The following is a 22223-nucleotide window of genomic DNA, read 5'->3' as shown; positions in this document are numbered from 1 at the left end:
ATTTAGGTGGGCCAGCACCCCAGGGAAATTTGACATGTCCAGCCATGCCCAGCTGGGCCCCACTGCTGGCACCGAGCAAGCCTGAGCAGGGTGTCCATGCACCAGAGAATAATGTGAAAGCTCCAAGTCAGCCCCAGATCCTTGGTGGCAGCCGGTGTCTGGGATAAAGTGTACACAGTGTTGAGGATAATTGCATCATAAGGTTCAGTATCACTTGCCTCTGGGATCCTGGGTGACAGGCCATTTAAGGACAACAGAGTAAGCCCAGCTTGCCTCTGCATTTGTCCTATAGGATGTTTTAGGGATTTTTATATTCATACTGCCTAAATCATATTTTATTAGTATTTCCCTTGAGCTGGGGCATACTTAATCCTCTGGGGTTTTGTGGCTGTGCCTGTTGGCTTGACTCCAGATGTACAGTGAAGTTTCTGGATTTCATCAGAAATAACACACAGGTTCCTAGTTTTAACATCCCTTGGATGAGCCATCCAGGCTGGCATTCAGAGTTCAATTTGTGTGTGCAGCCGGTAGTCAGTGTCTGGGTCACTCCAGGGGCAGATTGTATGCTCTGCAGTGTGAAGAGGGCGCTGCCATCTATAGCTGGCAAGTGGTACCCAGCATCGTACCGTGTTGGTGAATGCGTGATTTCACAGCTCCACGTGACTTGGCACTGCTCCCTCTGGTCCTCAGACTAGCTGAAAATGGGAAATCAAGAATTCCCAGATCCTCCATCCAACCCTTCACATCTTGCCCCCGCCCCATAAGAACTGAGGGCACAAGGAGAAGGCTTGAGCCTGGTCCCCTTCATTTCCTCCAGAACAGATCTGTGGGGAGAGGGGCCTGGGTGGGGAAATCCACCTGCCCAGGAGCCAGAGTAACTCACGAGTGAGAACCTGTCCTTACCTCAGGCTTCTGCAGGAGATGCTGTGGTCTTAAATACTTTCAATACACAAATTGCAGGCCCACACAAATTGCAGGGGGATCCTTCTGCCTCATATTCCCCCGAATTCTGAGACAGAGCTCATGATGGGGGCTGAACCACTTCCTCCCTCCCGGTGCCGAATCCGGGAGCAGGGCCCAGGCTCATGGACACCATGTGCTACTGGCCTTAAAGCAGAGACTAGGCTGCTTCCTGTGACCCCTCGGGTGGAGAATGGACTGTGCAGCTGGAGAATTTTGTTCAAGCTTCCGTACCCACCCACCAGCCTCTTGCTAAAGGGACTACTTGGGGCCTTGGGAAGTTGAAACAGCAAAACCTCCCTGCTGAGATCCAGAGAGAGGCCACTCACAATCCATTTTCTGATTGCTGAGAGATTTAAGGCTTCTTTTTAAGCTGAAGTCCTAGAGTCAGAGGCAGCACACTGGGACCTCTATGGGGTTTTTTTTTAATAGTTTTATTGGTTATTTATTTATTTATCTGGTGCATCAGGTCTTAGTTGCACAGTCAGGATCCTCATTGCATCATACGGGATCTTTCGTTGTGGCGCAGACTCTCTAGTTGTGGTGCACAGGCTCAGGAGCTGTGGCCTGTAGGCTTAGTTGTTCTGAGGCATGTGGGATCTTAGTTCCTCGAGCAGAGATCACACCCGTGTCCCCTGCGTTGCAATGTGGATTCTTAACCACTGGGCCACCAGGGTAGTCCCAAGACCTCTGTATTTTGCAGTAGGCTTTCTATCTCATTCCATGGCTCACTGTTTGGCTCCATGGTGGTCAGGCTAGGCTGTCCCAGTGGGCCTCACTCCAGGAGCCCTTGACGTCCCTGGGCTGGGCTGGCCACTAGCACTTGGGGTGGCATTTGGGTCAGTTAAGCAGCTCCTCATTGGAGACAGCGCTAAGGTAGACCCAGTATTGCCTCCCAAGGACGAGTCCATTGCTGGTTGACCAGGGACGAGACACGAGATTTTCCAGAAGTGTATTCCAGAAGTGAAGCTCGCTGTGTTGACTGAGAGGGTAAACCATCCTATCTGTGTGGGAAGATGGGAAGATGCTGTTAAAAGTAGAATGGCATGAAAGGCACAATTACAGTAGGAACGCTTCCCAAATACCTACTGGGCACCTTCTCTGTTTCACAGATGAGGAAACTAGGGGTTGGAAACTACAGAGAGATTAAATTACTTGCCCAGGACCCTCAGCCCTACAATTAGTAACTGCAAAATAGATCTTGACACCAAAGCCTGGACTCCTGATGCCTTTTCCGCCTCTTCACTCTGGAACATTGCATTGTGGCTGGTGGAGAATCCAGGTGTGGTCAGTCGGCAGGTTGGTGCTGATCTGCTATGGGGGCACACTGCGGGGGCGGGGGGTGGCGCAGACAGGGAACAGGAAACCTGCCTGGCCTACCCCTGCCCCAGTTGCTGAGCTCAGGTCAGAAGCAGCAGGCATCCAATGAAGGACTTACAGCACAGATGTAAGGGCAGCCGCTGCCCTCAGCAGGACTGACGTTGGTGACCTGCACAGCTTGGTCATCCAGCTCTAGGTGGGCTCAGCAGACCACTGTGCAGACACTGATGCTGCTCAGGGTCCCAGGGTCAGGAGGGCTGGGCTGCTGGGGAAAGCTCACAGAGGCAGTGGGCTTGGGGGCTTCCAGGCAGAAGGACTGGGAAGGAGAGAAGGCACTGTCTGTGCTCAGTACAAAAGGAACGCTACCTTGCTGGGTCATCTTGTTAGGAAGTTGTGAGAGAGCAGTAACAGGTTCATCTGTAGGTTTTTGTCATTCATCCCTAGCATGAGTCAAAAGCATAAAAGATGTCCCCTAGTAACCTGGGTAGAATTAGGTGTGGTTACCCAACTGTGCTGCAGGTGGTGAGGTTTGGTCTCCTCTTGGCCTGAAGAGGGCCTGTGGCTTATTTGAGCCGAGGCAGTGCCTGGGACATAAAGGGAGTGATGTTCTATGTCAGTTCCTCCTGCTAGCTTCTCCTTGGTCAGAGTGAGGACAGGAAGGGGAGGATGATGAAGTGGGGAGGGGAGGCCCTGGCCAGCCCCCTGCCTTTCAGAAGGCTCAGAATTCTCCAGGTGACCAGCAGGCATGCCAAGTATGTAGCTGGTAGGCCCAAGAGACAGAGAAATCATTCATGAAAAACCACTCAGACGAATAGGAACTGGGTGAGGCTGTTCCACCCAAGGCACAGTGCAGACCCAAACTGGAGACACCTCTGTCATAAGGTCAAGACATGAACTCTGAGCCAGAGAGGCCTGAGTTCAAGTCCTAGTGCTGGTACTTCCTTGACATACATCTTAGGTGGGTAAACTCACCTGTAAAATGGGAATAACAATATACCTCCTGCCTTATAGGCCTGATGAGGTAGGATGTGTGTCAAATGCTTGGGAAATACGTGGAAAGATGTAATTCAAAGTCCAGGATGGGACAGATACGGGGGAGATTTTGTTTTGTCTCAAACCTTATTTTAACCGTAGTTGGTGCACACAGATGGTCTGAACTCACAGAGCTTGCAACCCATTATACAGATGGGAAGATCAAGATCCAGAGGAAGTTGCCAGGCCAGGAATAAAATATAGACTTCTCCCTGGAGCTGCTCCATTCCCTGGTGGCAGGGGCAGGACCGCACACACAGGCTGAGCTTCTGGGCGCCTTCTGGGACTTCTCCATCCAGAGCTCTGCCTTGACCTGGTTTGCTAAAGGGAACACTTCTAGGCAACTATTTCCTTTCTTTCTCAAATTATTAGTATAACTTCCCCATGGACCAGGCCTCCCAGAGATGAGACCCAAACACTGACATGATTTATAACTTCATCCAAACCTCCTGCATTGCTTCCATAAGAAGGAGGAAAAACTTCAGACATAAATGATTAATCCATTAAATTAAAAACACCTTCGACCTCCCCACAGTTCAGACAAGTAACGATTCATTCCCAAAACACAATAGTAATCTCCCGAATCTGTTGATTACTGCAGCTTGATACTTTTGTGAATGTGCCTCTTACTTAAGACATATTTATGCTGCCTTTCACCTTGGAAATGATCGATGTTTCCCAAAGAAAATGTGCCGTTGCGTTATGTATTCAAATGTTTTCACGGGAAGGTTTTGCAAATTTAAAAGGAAATGAATGTGTTTACCCAGGACAACATTAATTTCAAATGATTTTGGTGTGTGAATTAACACAAAGGAAGAGAGGAGATCAGGGCCAAAGGAAAGCAATTGGGCTTTGCCTTGCTCCTGGCAGAGAGCTGCATCTCTACCCAGACCTACCCTGGAGAGGGTAGTCTCTCACAAAGAAAATGCAGGACTTTTCTCTGATGGGAACCTACCCAAACGGGGACCTCAGGTACCAAGGTCTTGGATGCCTCCCTGCTCAGGGTTCTCCTCAGGCCCTCGCTCTCCTGGCAGGAGGCTGGATCCATGGCTCTGGCTACAGTGCTCACTCAGACCTGGTCCACACCACCTCAGTCTTAGCAATGCCCCATCGCACTTGAGGAACACAGCTGGGTCCAGTAAGCAGTGACCAGGCTCCCACCCAAATGATGGGATGGTTTTATTTTTTCCCTCTAACATCCTAGTACCAGTTTTCAACTCTGCCAAGGTCAGGGCAGGGCAAAATGGGCTTCTTGATGGTGCCCTGGAGTCTGCCTTCCATTCACAGGCCACCCTACGATACCAAAATCCCCATCCTTGTGGAGCAAGTCAAAGGGTGGAAGATACTAAGGGGGGAATGTTTTAAACAGGAGGGGATAAGGAGACGCCAATAAAAGCTGGAAACTTTAGGTAGGATAGCAGGTCAAGGCCTTACTGAAAAGATGACATTGTGTCCGTGGGGTGGGAAAGTCAAAGATGCCTCCAAAGGATCTTTAAGGAGGAGGAGTGGCCATTCGCTGAGCGGAGAAGAGGGTGAAGGAGCAGGCTTGGGGAAGGAAGATCAGGAGCTGGTGGTGACATGATAAAGACAAGGTGTCATGTAGCCCGTGTGGTATCTAAGTCCGGAGATGAAGGGAGAGGTTTTGACTGGAGGAATAAATGCCATATGCCTCACAGGGTGGGTGGTGTTTAAAGTCTACCAAGGTTGATGCTGAAGGAGGACAGATAGAGAATGCCCAGCAAGCGAGCACGATGGCTCTGAGAGCCTTGGCGGGAGTGGTGCAGGGTGAGAAAGAGCAGCCAGGAAGGCACAGAAAAAGCCACAGAGATAGAAAAACAGGAGTATGGTATCTGGGACGGAGTGATCGGCTATGCTGAATTCAACCAGAGGTAGGTCAGGGAAGGTGAGGACAAGGAACTGGCCACTGGATCGGGTCAGTGGAGGTGGGCATCACTGAGACCCAGAGCAGAGACGTTTCCATGGTGTTGGGGGGTCTGCTGGAGCTGGCTCTGGGGGGAAGAGAAGTGAGAGCCACCAAGTGCAGACAACTCTCCAGGGTATTTATAAGAAGAAAAACGAGGCACAGTTGGGGAGAGAAGCAGGGGTAAGATGTTTGGGGTTTTTCCCCCAAGATGGAAATTAAAAGCATTTGTGGACTGATAGGAAAGATCCAGTTAAAATGGGGAACTGATACAGGAGGGAGAGAAAAGTGCTGGAGCAATGTCCTGGATGAAATGTGAGGGGACGGAATCTAGGAATGAGGCTCTTGGGACAGAAAACTCAAAACCAGCGTTTTTCTGGAGAAGGGAGGGAGAAGGTCTGCCCCACCTCCCAGCCTATGGGGAGGGGGACAAAGGGAAGAGGGAGCCACATCCACTTAAGGGGCTGCAGGAGGAGTGTCACCAGGCTTCCATCTGAGTGAGAAGATGAAGGGAACTCACAGAAGAGTTTGAGGAGAGAGGATATTTTGCTGATGGTGGAACATGAGCTCTAGAAGGTACAGTAGCAGGTTTGGGGATAAGGGATGCCCCCAGAGACCTCAGCTCTTGTGAAGACTGACAGGATCCCAAACCAAGGGCATGAGCAAAAGTGTGGTGGTCCTGAGTTGGAGATGAGACTGGGGACGGGGTCACTGGGAGGAGGAGCCTTTGAGGATTGAGGCCCATCTTTAGTCCGGCTGATGGACAGATGGAGGTCTGAGGAGGAGTGGTTGTAGCCCCCAGGATGGTTTCAGCAACTGGAAACCTCCAGTCCAGCCAAGGGTGCCCCTCTCGCGCCCGTGAGCCGTCTTCTATCCCCTGCCACTGGAGGCCCAGGTGTCTTTGCCCGGCAAATAGACCCTTGTTTTTGAGTGGATGATTCCACACCTTCAACTTTCAGTCAGGGTTTGTTTTGTTCAACGCTGCCACCTTTTTCAGTTCAATCCATCTGTGAGAGCTTCCCCATCAGGGCTGACCCAGCATCTCACCTACAACCTGACAAGTAGAAACCAGTCCCCCAGCCCTCTGGAATCAATACACCGTGGGGCAAGCCCAGCATTATTTTAACAAGCACCCCCACCCCCACCCTCCCACCAGGAGATGCAAGTACATGCTCAAGTTGACCTCTTCATGGGTCCACAGAGTCCCATCAGACCTCAGGGCAGGGGCAAAGGCCTGTCTTCAAGGCTGGTGCTGGCCACCGGGTACCTCACTGAGGAGGGCAGTCCACAAACCCGCAGCTCACAGGACAAACCTACTGTCAACAGAGGGGGAGGCACCAGGGCAGAAGGAAGGTTGGTGTTTCTTTTGTGAGGTGGAGAGAGTGCATCTGAGTGCTCTATTCTGATAAGTCTTCCCAGACCCCGTCCCCGTTCCCCTTCTTGTCATGCCCATCACACTAGCAATTATGTCATTCACCTTCCTCCTGACAGAAAGCTTCATGAGGCCAGAGACTGGGCCAGTCTTTTCCACCTCTCCGTGTGTAATGCCTGACACTCCGTGGGGGTGGTTGTTCAGTCACTTAATTGTGTATGATTCTTTGTGACCCCATGGACTGCAGCATGCCAGGCTTCCCTGTCCTTCTCTTTCCTGGAGTTTGCTCAAACTCATGTCCACTGAGTCGGTGATACCATCCAACCATCTTGTCCTCTGTCACCCGCTTCTCCTCCTGCCCTCAATCTTGCCCAGCATCAGGATCTTTTCCAGTGAGTCAGCTCTTCACAACAGGTGGCCGAAGTATTAGAGCTTCAGCTTCAGAATCAGTCCTTTCAATGAATGTTCAGGGTTGATTTCCTTTAGGATTGACTGGTTTGATCTCCATGTGTTCCAAGGGATAAGAGTTAATAAATGTTGGCTGCACAATGTTGAGTTGACAGAACTTTGTAAAATCAATCAAGACCATTAATGTGGTGCTGAACTCAAAGATGGGAATTCCCTCAGCCCTCCTCACCACCACCACCACCAACAACGCCTCTGCTATCTCTGCCTTTCCCTTTTCCTCTCCCCCTCCACTTATTAGCCATTGTAATTCTTGAAATACTGTGTGATACCTGGTATGAAAAAATGTCATACCATGACATGTTTTTCAAAATTTCTTCCACTATTCTTGCACATTCTTTCTTCTAGCTAAATTTGAGAATTGTTTTGTCAAGACCCCACCAATTGATTTGAACTGGAATTAGATTAAATGTTTGGCATAATTTGGAGTATATTGTTTCCTAACAACAGTAAGCCTTCCAACCCAAGATCATCTCCCTCTAATTTTTCAGGTCTTTTTTCAATGTCTTCAGGGAGATGTTATAATTTCCTTCATTTCAGTCTGCTGTGTTTTCTGTCTCATCACTGCTGGTATATAAGTTTGTCTGTTTGGGTGTGACCCATTTACAGTACTCACTTTTAAAACCTTTCATTTTTGGTTCATTATCTGGACCATATCCAAACAAAGTACCTTTTTTCTCCATCTCTTTAATATTTGTTCCTTCCCAATTTTTCGCCTTCTGTTGACAATAATATCCACCAAATGTTGGCAGTCTGATATTATCTCCTTTCCTCTTTTGTTTTCTCCCCACTTCATGTTTCACCATTCTGAAAAGAATGGTGCCATTGTTTCATTTTATAGAGATATTCTTCATTGTAGGAAGAAAATGTTATTCTGTTCCTATTTTATTGAGGTTTTTTCCCCCAAGAAATGGATTTCGAGTTTTTTTCCAAATGCCTTTTAGTGTCTAGCAAGATTATCAAATGGTGTTTCTTTTTGACTGCCTTTGACTTGGATATGATTAATTACAGAGTTCCTGATGTGCTTCCACTGAAGCACATTATATTTGGTCCCAGTGTGATCTTTTAATTCCATGCTAGATTTGATTTGCTAATATTTTTATGTGTGTATTTGGTTTTTTTGTGTGTTTTTAATTTAATTTTTTTTTTATTTTGAAGTATAATTGATTTACAGTGTTGTGTTAGTTTCAGGTGTCCAGCTAAGTGATTTAGTTATACATATACATATACCCATTCTTTTTCAGATTCTTTCCCCCTATAGGTTATTACAGAATATTCAGTTAAGTTCCATGTCCTATATAGTAAGTCCCTGTTGATTATCTGTTTTATATATGGTATGGTATGCATGCTAAGTCACTTAAGTGGTGCCCAACTCTTTGCAACCCTATGGACCATAGCCAGCCAGACTCCTCTGTCCATGGGATTCTCCAGGCAAGAATACTGGAGTGGGTTGCCATGCCCTCCTCCAGGGGACTTTCCCCACCTAGGAATTGAACCCTTGCTTCTTTTATCTCCTGCATTGACAGGCAGGTTCTTTATAACTAGTGCCACCTGGAAAAGTGAAAGTGTTAGTCACTCAGTCGTGTCCAGCTTTTTACGAACCCAAGGACTGTAGCCCACCAGGCTCCTCTGTCCATGGGATTCTCCAGGCAAGAATACTGGAGTGGGTTGCCATTCCCTTCTCCAGGGGATCTTCCCAACCCAGGGATCAAACCCAAGTCTCCTGCATTGCAGATTCTTTATGGTCTGAGCCACCTGGGAAGCCCATTTTATTTACGTGCTCAGTCGCTCAGTTGTGGCTGACTCTTTTCAACTCCATGGACTGTAGCCCACCAGGCTCCTCTGTCCATGGAACTTTCTAGGCAGGAATACTGGAGTCGGTTGCCATATGTGTGTGTGAATCCCAAACTCCTAATTTATTCCTCTCCTTCACATTCCCCCCCTGGCAAGCATATAAGTCTGCTTTTGAAGCCTGTGGGTCTGTTTCTGTTTTGCCAATAAGTTCATTTGTATCATTTTTGCCTCATAAAATGATATCTCATGACATTTGTCTTTGACTACTTCTCTTAGTATGATGATCTCTAGGTCCATCAATATCTTATTTTTACTTTATATTGGAATATAGTTGATTAATAGTGTTAGGTTTGTTAGTTTCAGGTGTATAGCAAAGTGATTCAGTTATACATGTATCTATTCTTTTTCAAAAATTTTTCCCATTTAGGTTGTTACAGAATATTGAGCAGAATTCCATGGGTTATACAGTAAGTCATTGTTTAATAGGTCCAATTTTAAATATAATAGGGTGTAGAGTCCTATCTCAAACTCTCAATTTATTCCTCCCCACAATCTTTCCACTTTGTTAACCATATGTTTATTTTCTAAGTCTGTGAGTCTGTTTCTATTTTGCAAATAAGTTCATTTATATCATTTTTATAGATTCCAAATATCAGTGGTATCATATGATATTTACCTTTCTCTGTCTGACTTACTTCACTTAGTATGATAATCTCCGTGTCAATTCATGTTGCAGCAAATGACATTATATCATTCTTTATAATGGCTTATAAATTATACTATATATTCTTCATCTGTCAATAGACATTTAAGTTGCTTCCATGTCTTGGCTATTGTACACAGCACCGCAGTGAACTTTGGGGTGAATGTATCCCTTTGAATCATGGTTTTCTCCAGATATACACCCAGGAGTGGGACTGTTGGATCTTATGGCAACTCCTTAGAGATGTTTTCAGCTGTTATCTCTTCAAATATTTACTCAGATTCACTCTCTCTCTCTTCTCCTTCTGGTACCACTATAATGTGAATGTTGGTGCATTTAATTTTTTTTTCTTCTGGCATCAGCTGTGCCAAGTGTCTTTCTTAGGGCATTTAATGTTGTCCCAGAGGTCTCTTAGACTGTCCTTATTTCTTTTCTTTCTTTTTTCTTTACTCTCTTCCATGACAATGATTTCCACCATTTTGTCTTTCAGCTCACTTATCCATTTTTCAGCCTCATTTACTCTGCTATTGATCTCTTCTAGTGTATTTTTCTTTACAGTTATTGTATTTTTCATCTCTTTGTGTTTGTTCTTTACTTCCTATAGGTCTTTGTTAAACGTTTCCTGTGTCTTCTTAGTCTGTGCCTCCATTCTGTTTCTGAGATCTTGGATCATCTTTACTATCATTACTCTGAATTCTTTTTCAGGTAGATTGCCTATCTGCATTTCACTGAACTGTTCTTCTTGGTTTTTCTCTTGTTCTTTTGTCTGGAAGAAATTTCTCTGCTGTCTCATTTTACCTTTTTGTGTTTGTAGTCTCCTTTCCACAGGTTGCAGGATCTTTTTGCTTCTGATGCCTGCTCTCTGGTGGGTCAGGTTGGCCCAGGGGCTTGTGCAGGCTTCCTGGTAAGGGGGACTGGTGCTGCCCAGTAGTGGATGGTGCTATGTCTTGTCTCTCTAGTGGGCAGGGTCATGTCAAGGCATGTGTTTAGAGGTGACTGTAAGCTCAGTTCAACTTTAGGCAGCCTGTCTGATGCTGGGTGGTGCTGTGTTCCCACTCTGCTGGTTGTTTGGCTTGAGTTGTCCCAGCAGTGGAGCCTTCAGGCTGTTGGGTGGGCCAGGTCTCATTGCCAACATTGTGACCTCCGGGAGAGCTCACACTGATCAGTATTGTCTGGAGCCTCCGCCGTCAGTATCCTTGCCCCCACAGAGAGCCATAGCAACCCGTGCCTCCCCATGAGACCCTCCAAGACCTGCAGGTATGTCTGGCCCAGGCTCCTATGGAGTCACTGCTTTGTGCTGGGTCCTAGTGCGTGTGAAATCTTGTGTGCACCCTCCATGAGTAGAGTCTCTGTTTCTCCCAGTCCTACACTCAATCCCCACTAGCCTTCAAAGCCAAATGCTCCGGGGGCTCCTCCTCCCAGTGCTAGACCCTCAGGCTGGGAAGCCTGACTGGGCTCAGAGCTCTCACTCACGCAGCAGAACCTCTGTGATACAATTATTTTCTAGTTTGTGGGTCATCCACCTGGCAGGTATGGGATTTGATTATATCCCAGAAGCTCCCCTTCTACCATCTCCTTATGGCTTCTTCTTTGTCTTTGGATGTAAAATATCTTTTTTGGTAGGTCCCAGTCTTTTTTTTCCCCAACGGTAGTTCAGCAATTAGTTGTGATTTTGGTTTTTGTGAGAGGAGGTGTGTGCAAGTCCTTCTATTCCATCTTCTTGTCTGGAATCCTGATTTGCTAATATTTTACTTGGGATTTGGGTATATCTAGTGCTGAGTGAGTTAGATCCATAGTGATCTATGTTGTACTCTCTTTGACAGGTTTCCGTGTCCAGGTTATACTAGCTTCAGGATAAAACTTTGTACATCTTCTCTGTGGTATGCTCTAGGAATTAGCCATTCCTGAAAGGAACTTCCTTATGAAACTAATCAGGGTGCTTCCCTATGAAACTAATCAATAGTGCTTTTTTAAAGACAGCTTTATAGAGGTATAATTTATATACAGATGTTTAATGTATACAAATTCATGACTTTGGACATGTACACACATATGGATACTACCACCACAATCAAGGTAACAGACATACCCATCACCTCCGCAAGTTTTCTTGAGTCCCTTTGTGTTTCTTGTTTGTTTGTTTTGTGGTGAGAACACATAACGTGAGATGTACCCTCTTAATAGATGTTAAGTGCACAATATAACATGCTGATTATAGGCCCTTATTGTATAACAGATCTCTACAATGTATTCATTGAATAACTGGAAAGTAGTGTTTTTAAATGTTTTAAATGTTTTATTCTTGATTCCATGTCAATATTTTAAAGTTTCCTTTTAAGTGATTCATCTCATTGAGATTTTGATATTTATTACCTATAATTGAACACAGTATTTCCATACTTTTAAACCTCCTCTGTGTTCTTTATTTTTTTTAGTAACAAGCCTTGCCAGAAATTTGGCTATTTTATTGATTTTCATGAAAAGCCAGGTCTCAGATTTATCAGTTCCTTTCTTTTTTGGCAAGTTGATTCATTCCTTTCTGATTCTATTTTTGTTGATTCTTCCTTGTGGTTGCTTGGCAGGCTTGTATAAATAAATAGTGATCTAGCAGGAACCAAGGTTACTCACTCCCAGGTCCTGGCCTCCCACATTCTGGAACCCAGGGGACTCTACCTCCTTATCCAACTCCCCACCAGTCCAGTGCTCCTAGAGCCCCCAGCCCTATCTCTGAGCCTCTTGAGCAAAACCCTACTAACTCTTCCACTTGAACCCCATTCCGCCCTTTACAAAATTCAGGTTATAAGGAGGTTTCCTAGATAAATTACTGTTTCTTTGCTCTTTGAACCAAGGGGAGTCAGAGAAGGGAGATCCACTTCTGTGTTCTAAGCAGCCCTCCAGGTACGCCAGGTATGCTCCAGGTGGAGCCCCATTTACGTCCTCCGTCCCCAGTGGCCTGACCTGTGACAAGGACCTTCTCCCACCTCCCGGGACTCTTCCCCTAGGACTGCAGACAAAGAGAAACCAAGGAAATGACTCAGACTTTATTGTTGTTTGGTCTCTGTGGTTAGCACCTCCAAGCTGATATTATGCAGACAGCTCTGGTCACTCTGAAGGTGGGTTTGTGCCCTTTGCTAGCTATCCATTTGGCTTTATCCTTATCCTTGGCCTTAAACTTTGCCCCAAAAGGAAGGAAAGAGGAAACACTTGAAACTCAAACTAAGTTGATCGGATTATCACCAGCTTCCTGAAGAGCTACAGCATCCATTTCTCACGATGAGGGGATAGAATTTTTCTTTTGTCCTCAGCCCATCCAAGCACAGATCACTAGAAATTTTCAGGTTCTAGGATCTGCTTTATCACTTCTTTCTATATGCACATCAATTTGTTCTACCTCTAGTCCCAGAGGAAATCTCTCTCCTAACATACTGGATCACTTTCTTTTATCAGACAATGTGCTCAATCGCTTCAGTCATGTCCAACTCTTGGTGACCCCATGGGTTGTAGCCTACCAAGCTGCTCTGTCCATGGAATTCTCCAGACAAGAATACTGGAGCGGGTTGCCTTTAGGAGTGTCCAAATAAGTCTGGAAAAATGTCGTTGCTCACTTCGGAAGGAATCCTCCTACCTTTCCAAAAGACATATGATGTGGTTTTTATTGTTGCTTAGTTTCATATCCATGCTATTACATGAGCCATCACAAAGCCTTTTTGGAAGTATATAGCGTAAAATATATGAATAAGTAAGAGCCCACAATTCCACTGAAAATGGTAATTATTTTATTTCCTGGGCCTAGAGCTCAGGGTAGGAGGGAAGACCCTCAGACAGCGCTCACTCCTTCCTGCCCTACAGATAGCCCATGCCAGAAAGGCCAGAGCGGGGAGGGTGCTGACACCCTGCCCACCCCTGCTCACCTGATGAGTAGGCCTGGTCATATCCCCAGTCCCGAACTTGACTGCCAGGGCCCACAGCTGAGTTAAGAACCAACAGCGGGGGACATATGCCTTGTACCCATGTTCCAGAGGCTGAGAAGTAGAGAAATAAAATGACCCACTGGAAAATCAATGGGCTTCCCTAGAGCAGTGATGTAATTAGTAGCCCTGCCAGTCAATGCCCATAAGTGCTTTGTGAAGCACTTCCTGCAAGAAATTAAGTCCCTATCCAACGGCTTTCCGATAACAGAAATAATATATCTGAATTTTATTCATTCAGAAATAAATTTTGGCGGTTGTTGCTCTTTATGTGTAGCAGCTGAACAGCCTTAAATATTTGGATGCCTTTCTGATCATATTTAGAATAATGATGAGCGCCATGAATTACAGAGTACAAAGCCTGACATGTTTATGCCTGCAATCCATTTTATAGCCCTTTCTTTTGGGGCCTGAGTTGCTGCAGAGTGTTTGCAAACTAGTTACAAAGAGAACTCCAGAGTTGCCTCTCGGTTCAGCCCTCTGGGCAGAGTCTCAGTGTGGGACCACAGGCCCTAGGCAGGTGAAGACCTCTTCTCACCAGCACGAACTCTCGCCCACAGTGCCACCCGTCATCCGCGTCTATCCAGAGACCCAGGCACAGGAGCCCGGGGTGGCGGCCAGCCTGAGATGTCACGCAGAGGGCATTCCTATGCCCAGAATCACTTGGCTAAAAAATGGCATGGATGTCTCCACCCAGATGTCAAAACAGCTCTCCCTTTTAGGTAAGAGCCCCCCTTGATGTCTCTGTGCCATTAATGCCATCAAGTTCAAGCTGACACTCTCTCTAGGAATGGGAATAAGAGGAGTGATTTGTTTCTAAGTCAGACATGGGGAGCAAACAAATGTCTCTCCCGCTTTTCCTGCTCTGTGGTCTCACACACATCTTTCTGAGCACAATGATGAGATGCTGTCAGCTAGGTCCAGGTCACCTGCAGTTCAGTTCCGCTGTTCCAGCCCTTCCAGCCCTGAGTATACATCAGGGTACTGACTGCTCTCAGCCCTGCTGAGAGGCTGTACTTTTAACCTCAATACTCTCAATAGGAGAGGGAAAGGCAGGGGGGAGGTCCCAGCTGAGCAGGCCACCCTGAGCTCTGTTCTTTCCTACAGCCAATGGGACCGAGCTCCACATCGGCAGTGTTCGGTATGAAGACACAGGGGCATATACCTGCATTGCCAAAAATGAAGTTGGTGTGGATGAAGATATTTCCTCCCTCTTCATTGAAGACTCAGCTAGAAAGACCCGTAAGTCCACTTTTGCCTTTGAGCTCCTTACTGAGCTGGTTGGGAGACACTGGGTTGCAGGGGCCACAGCCACCAACCATGAACCCCTGGAGACAGGGGTAAACCTTATGTCCTTCCATGTATCCTGGGACAGAGGATGGCCAGAGGTGAGAAAACTTTGCCTGTAAACCTAGACAACTCTGCAAACGTAGGCAGGGAAAGTCTCTGGACAGCAGACAGAGCCCAAGGCCACAAGGAAGCCTGCATAGCCTATCCCCAGTTCTGCCTCCTGCTTGCTCTGTCCTTCATCCACAAAATTGCTCCTACTAACCACCTACCAGCAGCTGCTGCCCTCCCATGGCCCAGGAACTGGCCTGCACGTTCACCCACACATGCTTTTACTCCAGGGATTGTTGCCCACCTGGGGTGCTAAGCAGGCTCTTCCTCATAGCCACTGCTCCCCGGTAGGATCTACAGGAGTAATTTCATGGACATGGGTGTTAGACATGGTCTCTTTCCCATGATCAAAGACCCTTAGCTGAGTCTTTATCATCAAGGGAGAAAATCAAAAAAGTATTGCAGATGATCTTCCTAAGGAAAATCCTAGCAGAAAACCAGCGTGCTTCTGGTAGTAGTCCAGGAGGTCTGAGGGATGTTGCTTGCTGTTTATCATCCACAGAAGAGAGAATCCCATTAGCTTCTGTGATCCTGGGACCTGATTCATTGGGAACCAAAACAGTCCTGAGCCCTGGAAGCATTTGTCTCTGCCCAGCATCCCCCGCTCAGTGTTGTGGGGGGCAATGAGTGGTGCAGAGTCCATACGTGATGAACTAGGTAACACTGTGTTCTTGAACTGAATCACTACAGTGTTCTGACGTTGCTTTTTCTTTTTTTTTTTCTTCCCTCAATCATGTACCTGCTTTCTTCATTTCTCTGATGCTGCAGTTGCAAACATTCTATGGCGAGAAGAAGGTACCAAGCTTATTTGTTCTGTATTGTGCCTATAATCACATGTGTTTATGGCTCCATAATATGCCATCTTTCCATGCACCACCAATAGTTTTTTCAAACATCAAGCAATCCCTACAAGTGGGGTCCACAGGTCAAATCAGAGGGGAAGTCCACATCAAACTCAAGTGGCACACTTGAGGCATGTTTAAACCTACTAGTGTCTTTAATAGGCTTCCCGGGTGGCACAGTGGTAAGGAATTCACCTGCCAGTGCAGGAGACATAAGAGACGCGTATTCAATTCCTGGGTTGGGAAGATCCCCTGGAGTAGGAAATGGCAACCCATTCCAGTATTCTTGCCTGGAGAAATCCATGGACAAAGGAGCCTATCGAGCTACAGTCTGTGGTGTCACAGAGTCAGACATGACTGAGCATGCACAAGCGCAGATGTCTTTAATGGACATTGGACTATTAGAATTTTTAAAACAAAAATTTCCATTTAAAGCTATTTTGAAACCTCCACTGATGCAGACTTCTTGGCAGGGATCCTGGTCAGAACTGGGCCTTAAAATATTTTCTAGTAACTGATGTTGGTGTTGGGGTTTAGTGTTACTTTGAGAAAATGCTAAAGAAAAAAGCTACCATCATGTCTGTAAATATACATTTGCATGTATATTTCTAAATGAATAGGTTTTTTAAACCTATGTGTATCTACCCAACGATCTTTAGATATTAGGCCAGGCCATACAAAACTGCCATTTGGGGGGAATTGCCTGACAGTCCAGTGGTTAGGACTCCATTCTTCTACTGCTGGGGGCCCAGGTTCAATCCCTGGTCAGGGAACTAAGATCCCACAAGCCACAAGGCCAAAGAAAGCAAAAAACAAAATTGCCATTTTTGTATATCAAAAGTAGTCTAATAATATGGTTCAAAAAATAGCAAGCACATGTGGGCCCCAGGTTAAAGAGTCTGAGTCACTGTGTTGGGTGCATTTGCAATGGATCCCCAACTTTCCCTCTGAACCCCTCCGCCAGAGACTCCAAATCACCTGAGGTACCTTGTCCTCTAGCTTGGTGGACAGAGGGAGAGGATGAGCACCAGCAGAAGGCACCATGCTATCCAGGGTTAAGCACTAATTCTCCATTTTTTAAAACCAGCACATTTCCTCATGTTTCTTCTTAAGAACTTCACAGGCTGTTACCTACCATCTAGCATGTGCATGCATACAAGCACTCAGAGTAATTTCCTGACTGTCAGGCACTAATGCTCACACAGTCTGGGAGCAAAACAAAGGCAGAGCCTGGAAAATGAGGGATTGTTGCCAGTAGGTTTTAGGAATCCTCAGAAGGAAAATCAAAAAAAAAAAAAATCAAAAAAAAAAAAAAAAAAAGAAGGAAAATCATAGCAACAGTTGCTAATCAAGGACAGCGGTCCCTTGACACTGCCTCAACCTGGCTTCCAGGCCACCGCGCACACAGAGAGCTTCGGCTCTGTGTCTTTAAAAAGTGCCTTCTAAAAAAAAAAAAAAAGAAGTGCCTTCTAAGGGGCATTTACAAGTCTCAGAAGTGGAGAACTGCAGAGAGCACTGGAGACCCTGAAAAGTGTTAAATGCAGCTCTGGAGGCCCAAAGGCCAAATTAAGACCCACAGCTGCCTCCAACCTTAGGGCTGGCTGGTGCTATGCTGATATTGGGCAACCCAGCAGTGAACAGACCCCATCAGACCTGGACAGCTGTCTGCCCACACCCCTCCCTGCTCATACTCAAGGACCCAAAGTTGTAGAATACAGGATCAAAAGCAGAGAGGTTGGCTCGGCTCTCCCATCTCTGAATAGGAGCAGTGAGATGAAGGACTCCCAATAGCAGAGAATGTTCCCCTGTGCCCCTTGGTCAAGCTCACCACAGACAGAACCTTCCAGGGTCTGACTCGTGAGGCCAGCTCTCTCGTGAAGTCAGTTACTTGTGGAGCAAGGCCTTGTATGGCGTCACACTGCACTGTCCGCTGTGACAGGCTCGGTGCTCAGCCTGCAGTCCAGCTGCAAACCCCGAGTGGGCTCTACGAAGTTTTCAGTCTCACGTTGGTTCTTCCAGACACTGATTTTCTAAGAACCTTGGGAGCCTGTTGTGGGGTCTGTGGTTGTTTTGCAGGGACTTCGACCTCCTCCGGCCCCTAGGTTTGAGCAAGAGGAGCTTGCTAAATGACTGTATAGAAGAGAAAGTCTTGCTGGAGACGAGATAGATTGGGGTCACAGCAATCTGTGTGTGCTCCCTACCCCGCTCCATACACTGGCCACCGTGTGGGAGGCACAGGCCCACTTTGTCTGGCTCTTGGGAGAGGCTGCCCAGCACCCAGGATTCCCGCTGGGACCTATGCAGAGTGCTCCCAGGCATTCCCAGCTTCCAAGAGGCTGGGGTCTAGCTGTTTATAGTGGCAGGAGCCCTCATCTCAGCACAGAACTATAGGTAGGTGAGGCTGTGTTGTGGGGTCAGGGACCCCTGTCCACACTGGGAGCCATGGACACTGGTGAAAGTGACCAGCAGAGCCACTGAAAGTAGGCAGAACAGGGATTCTCATTTGTCTGTTTTATCATTTTCTCACTAAAAACATACTCCATTAGTCAACTAAGTCAGTACACTGGTTTTCTTAGCATGCTAGGAAAGAATTTTCACATAGGTAATTCTCTTAGAATTCCTGGTAATCTTTTCAATGTGTTACCTTCAAAAGCCATGAAGGGAGAGAGGAAGTGGGGAGGGGAGGAAGAGGGAGAACTCTAGGCCTTACCCATCACTGTGCCATGTTGACCTTGTATGGAGAACAGGGTGAGGGGACAGAGCCCAGGGTGCAGGCTCCAGGTCTGTCACAAGGGCCTGTGGCCTCAGCCAAGCCCCTCTTCATCTTGGGTCTGTTTTTTGTTTTGTTTTGTTTTTGTCTTTAAAATAAGGAGGCTGAACTAGCTGGTCCCCAAGGCCCCTTCTCTGCTGATCTAAGGAATTTCTCTCCAGACAGCCATGGCCCTGGGCTAGGATGAGGTGGGGGGCAGGCAGCTGGCCTGACCCAGCTGTGGGCTCTGTCACCTGGCATGGAGCTGCCACGGGGAAACTGGTAAGGCAGAGGTTGGAGCAAACTGTCTTGAAGGAAATGTTCACTGGCACAGAGGCCAGGTTTGGACAAAGGAATACCAACCCCAGCATCCTTAGGCCCCCAAGTTCCAAGTGGCAGCACTGTATGTAAATGTGTTTAAAAAAAAACAAAAACCTTTGTTTTTTTGGCCTCATCTGATCCATTCTGATTTGCCTAGTTGACAAGGACCAAGGGAGACTTTGCTTTTCAGGATGTGTGTGCATTCAGTTGCTCAGTCTTGTCTGACTCTTTGTGGCCCTATGGACTGCAGCCCACCAGGCTTCTATGCCCATGGAATTTTCCAGGCAAGAATACTGAAGTAGGTTGCCATGCCCTCCTCCAGGGCATCTTCCCAACCCAGGTCTCCCCCATTGCAGGTGGATTCTTTGCTAGCTGAGCCACCAGGGAAGTCCAAGAATACTGGACTGGGTGGACTTTCCCTTCTCCAGGGGATCTTTCCAACCCAAGAATCGAACCAGGGTCCCCTGCATTGCAGGCGGATTCTTTACCAGCTGAGCTACCAGGGAAGCCCTTAGGAGAGGTCAAATGTATGTCACAGCCAGAGCTGTCCTTTATTTGAAAACTTGTGTTGACGGCCAGCTGTGGATGACCTGGGGCAGGCGTGCATGTCTGGGAAGACGGCCCAGGGATTGGAGGGCCCTCGGTGTCCGTGTTGATTCACAGCCATCAGGCACTTGGTCCCCACGCACTGCCTGCTCGTCTCGCCTCGCCCCTCCTGGCCCAGACCTTGTACTCTGTGTCTGTACCCAACACAGCCAGGCTGCCGGTTTCTTCTGTGCCCAGCGTGGCCTGTGAGCCTGCCTAGGGACCAGCCGCTAGGAAGGGCATAACCATGGCTGTGCTTGCTGCTCGCAGGCCTCAGTGTGGGAAACATGTTCTACGTCTTCTCCGATGATGGCATAATCATCCTGCACCCGGTGGACTGTGAGATCCAGAGGCATCTCAAGCCCACAGAGAAGATCTTCATGAGCTACGTAAGTGTCTGGCACCTGGGACACTCCACATCACAAACAACACCCCAACAACATCACACAACAGCCTTTCACCATGTGTGCCACTGGGTTTCTTGAGTTCCATTTGCCATACATGATGTGGTTCCGGATGCCTTCCTCCAGTGGCCACTAGCATGCACAACTCCTGAAGGGAGGCCCCAGGAGGACAGATGGATTCCTGGCCTCCACAAGTTCACAATCAAATGACAGAGACAGTAGCGTGAATGGACAGCTTCCAAACAGGTGCTGCTAGAAGAATGTGTAAGGTACTTGGCAACAATGAGAGAAGTCTCTCCAGGGCAAAGTCAGAGAAGGCTCCAGGGGCAGGTGATGCCTGGGCTCAGTTGTGAAGAACAGGTAGGAATTGGGGATGAGTGTCGAGAGGAAACATCATGAACGTGGAGCACAGGAACATAAAACATGAGGTCATGTTCAGGGAACCACAGATATTCTATATGCCTGGAGGACAAATGGATGTGAGAAGGGCCTAAGATTGAGGGTAACAGTAGGTAAGGGTCAGGGCTGATGAGTCCTAAGGGGAAGCACCGAAGGACTTCAAGCGAAGGATGGCCAGCATTAAGGTGCTTTGGAACATGTACAGGGCTTCACGGAGGGTGGTGATCAGAAGGGCTGCACTCGAAGCACAGAAATGGGTGAAGGGGCTGTTGTGATTATCCAGGAGAGGATGGGGACCTGGGTTAAACCAGTGGTGGTGAAATGGGAAACATTTAGTAGACTTTTGGGCTTTGGAGGCCCTCAGTGGTCCCCAGGGAACAGAGGAGAGCACATGAAACATGTGAGTGGCCTGAGCATCACAGCTGCTGTGGACAACTCAGAGGCCGGGTAGAAAGTGGCAGTGTGACACGCAGGGGGCAGAGGCAGAAGAGACGGCTGCAGGCAGCAGGTCCAAAACAACTCTTCCAGCCCCCCAGACCCAGCTGTCAGGAGGCATCCTCAGGGCTGTGCCTCCCACCCCTCGGTTCTGTCCCTTCCACTGATGGCCCACTTGGCCTTGCATTGGTGGATTCTTACTAGAGGTCTGACCTAGCTAATCCCTGGCTTCTTGAGGGCAGAAGTGTGGCATTAATCCAAGAGTCATCTAAGAGCCCCGATGAGCCCTCTACTCAAAGACATACAATGGATACACTGGGCCACAGGGATGGGCTTGGAGCTCACGGAGCAAGTGGGCTTGGCCCAGACGAGTTCCTAAAACAAGTTTGTTGCATTGCTGTGCTGGCCGGTGGTGTGTTTCAGAGTGTTGTGTTCCTTATATTTGCAGCTTGGGAACAGCTCTTTTCCAGACTACTTCATATGAATTAATCATGTTTTAAAGTGTTAACCTCTGATAAGTTTTCCCTCCACGTGATAGCCATGAAACCATCTAGAAAGAGTTGTTGTTTAGTCACTAAGTCGTGTCCAACTCTTTGCAACCCATGGACTGTAGCCTGCCAGGCTCCTCTGTCCATAGGATTCCCCAGCCAAGACTACTGGAATGGGTTGCCCTTTCCTTCTCCAGGGGATCTTCCTGACCCAGGGATCAAACCCGGGGCTCCTGCATAGGCAACAAATTCTTTACCACTGAGCCACCACCAGCCCTCTAGTAAGAGTGGTCCTAGTTAATTTCTAGCAGTTAGGTTTGAATAATTGCAACCCATCACATTGGCACTAACTTCTCATATATTTGCAATAACCTAACCTGTAGCTTGCAGGGGAAATCTCTCAAATCCTGAGCAGGGCTCAATTTTCCTAAGAAACTAGAACATACACAGTAAGAGAGGTCCTGTAGGCATTTCAGGCAACTCAAACCTCTGTGAGCTATGGAACAGTCCCAAATAACAGTTTGCTCACCTAGAAAATGGCCAGAACCTCCCAGGAGAGTTACGATGAGCTGACCCTCTTTCTCAGGTTCTGGGTGAGTAGGCAGTTGGTGCTTCTCATCTCTGGCCTCCCTGCTGGATGAGAGTCCACTTTGCCCAGCAGGATGCTGCAGGGTTAGTAGGTCAGGGCACAGGCTGTAGAGCAGGATCTGCACAAGCGATATCAGAGCCCACCTCCATCACTCAGCAGGCCACGTGGCTTAAGAAAAGTGTTTAACCCCTCTAAGCCTCTGTCTTTTCTCATAGGTAAACTAAGGTTATTGTGAGGATTAAGGGCTTCCCAGGTGGTGCTAGTGGGAAAGAAACCACCTGCCAATGCAAGAGGGCATAAGAGATGTGGGTTCAATCCCTGGGTCAGAAAGATTCCCTGAAGAAGGGCATGGTGACCCATTCCAGCCTGGAGAATCCCATGGACGGAGGATCCTGGCCAGCTACGTCCGTAGGGTTTCAGAGTCAGACATGACTAAAGCAACTTAGCACAGAGGCATGTAAGGATTAAACAGGATGAC

The 22223-nt window shown here is 47.5% G+C and overlaps 1 protein-coding gene across 3 annotated transcripts in view; it reads left to right on the top strand.

The window, feature by feature from the left end:
* FSTL4 (follistatin like 4) overlaps nucleotides 1-22223 on the top strand; it is a 417881-nt gene that overhangs the window by 369793 nt on the left and 25865 nt on the right. For all 3 annotated transcript variants that reach the window (XM_043912771.1, XM_043912769.1, XM_043912770.1), the window contains exons 9-12: nucleotides 14096-14257; nucleotides 14643-14777; nucleotides 15702-15728; nucleotides 19701-19819. In XM_043912771.1, the coding sequence (XP_043768706.1) occupies nucleotides 14096-14257; nucleotides 14643-14777; nucleotides 15702-15728; nucleotides 19701-19819 (443 nt within the window). The remainder of the gene's footprint in view (nucleotides 1-14095; nucleotides 14258-14642; nucleotides 14778-15701; nucleotides 15729-19700; nucleotides 19820-22223) is intronic.

This window comes from Cervus elaphus, chromosome 9 (genome assembly GCF_910594005.1).
Source record: "Cervus elaphus chromosome 9, mCerEla1.1, whole genome shotgun sequence".
In the NCBI taxonomy this organism is placed as follows: domain Eukaryota; kingdom Metazoa; phylum Chordata; class Mammalia; order Artiodactyla; family Cervidae; genus Cervus; species Cervus elaphus.
The sequence above is the reverse complement of the archived record's forward strand: the minus strand, read 5'-3'. Positions and strand labels throughout refer to the sequence as shown.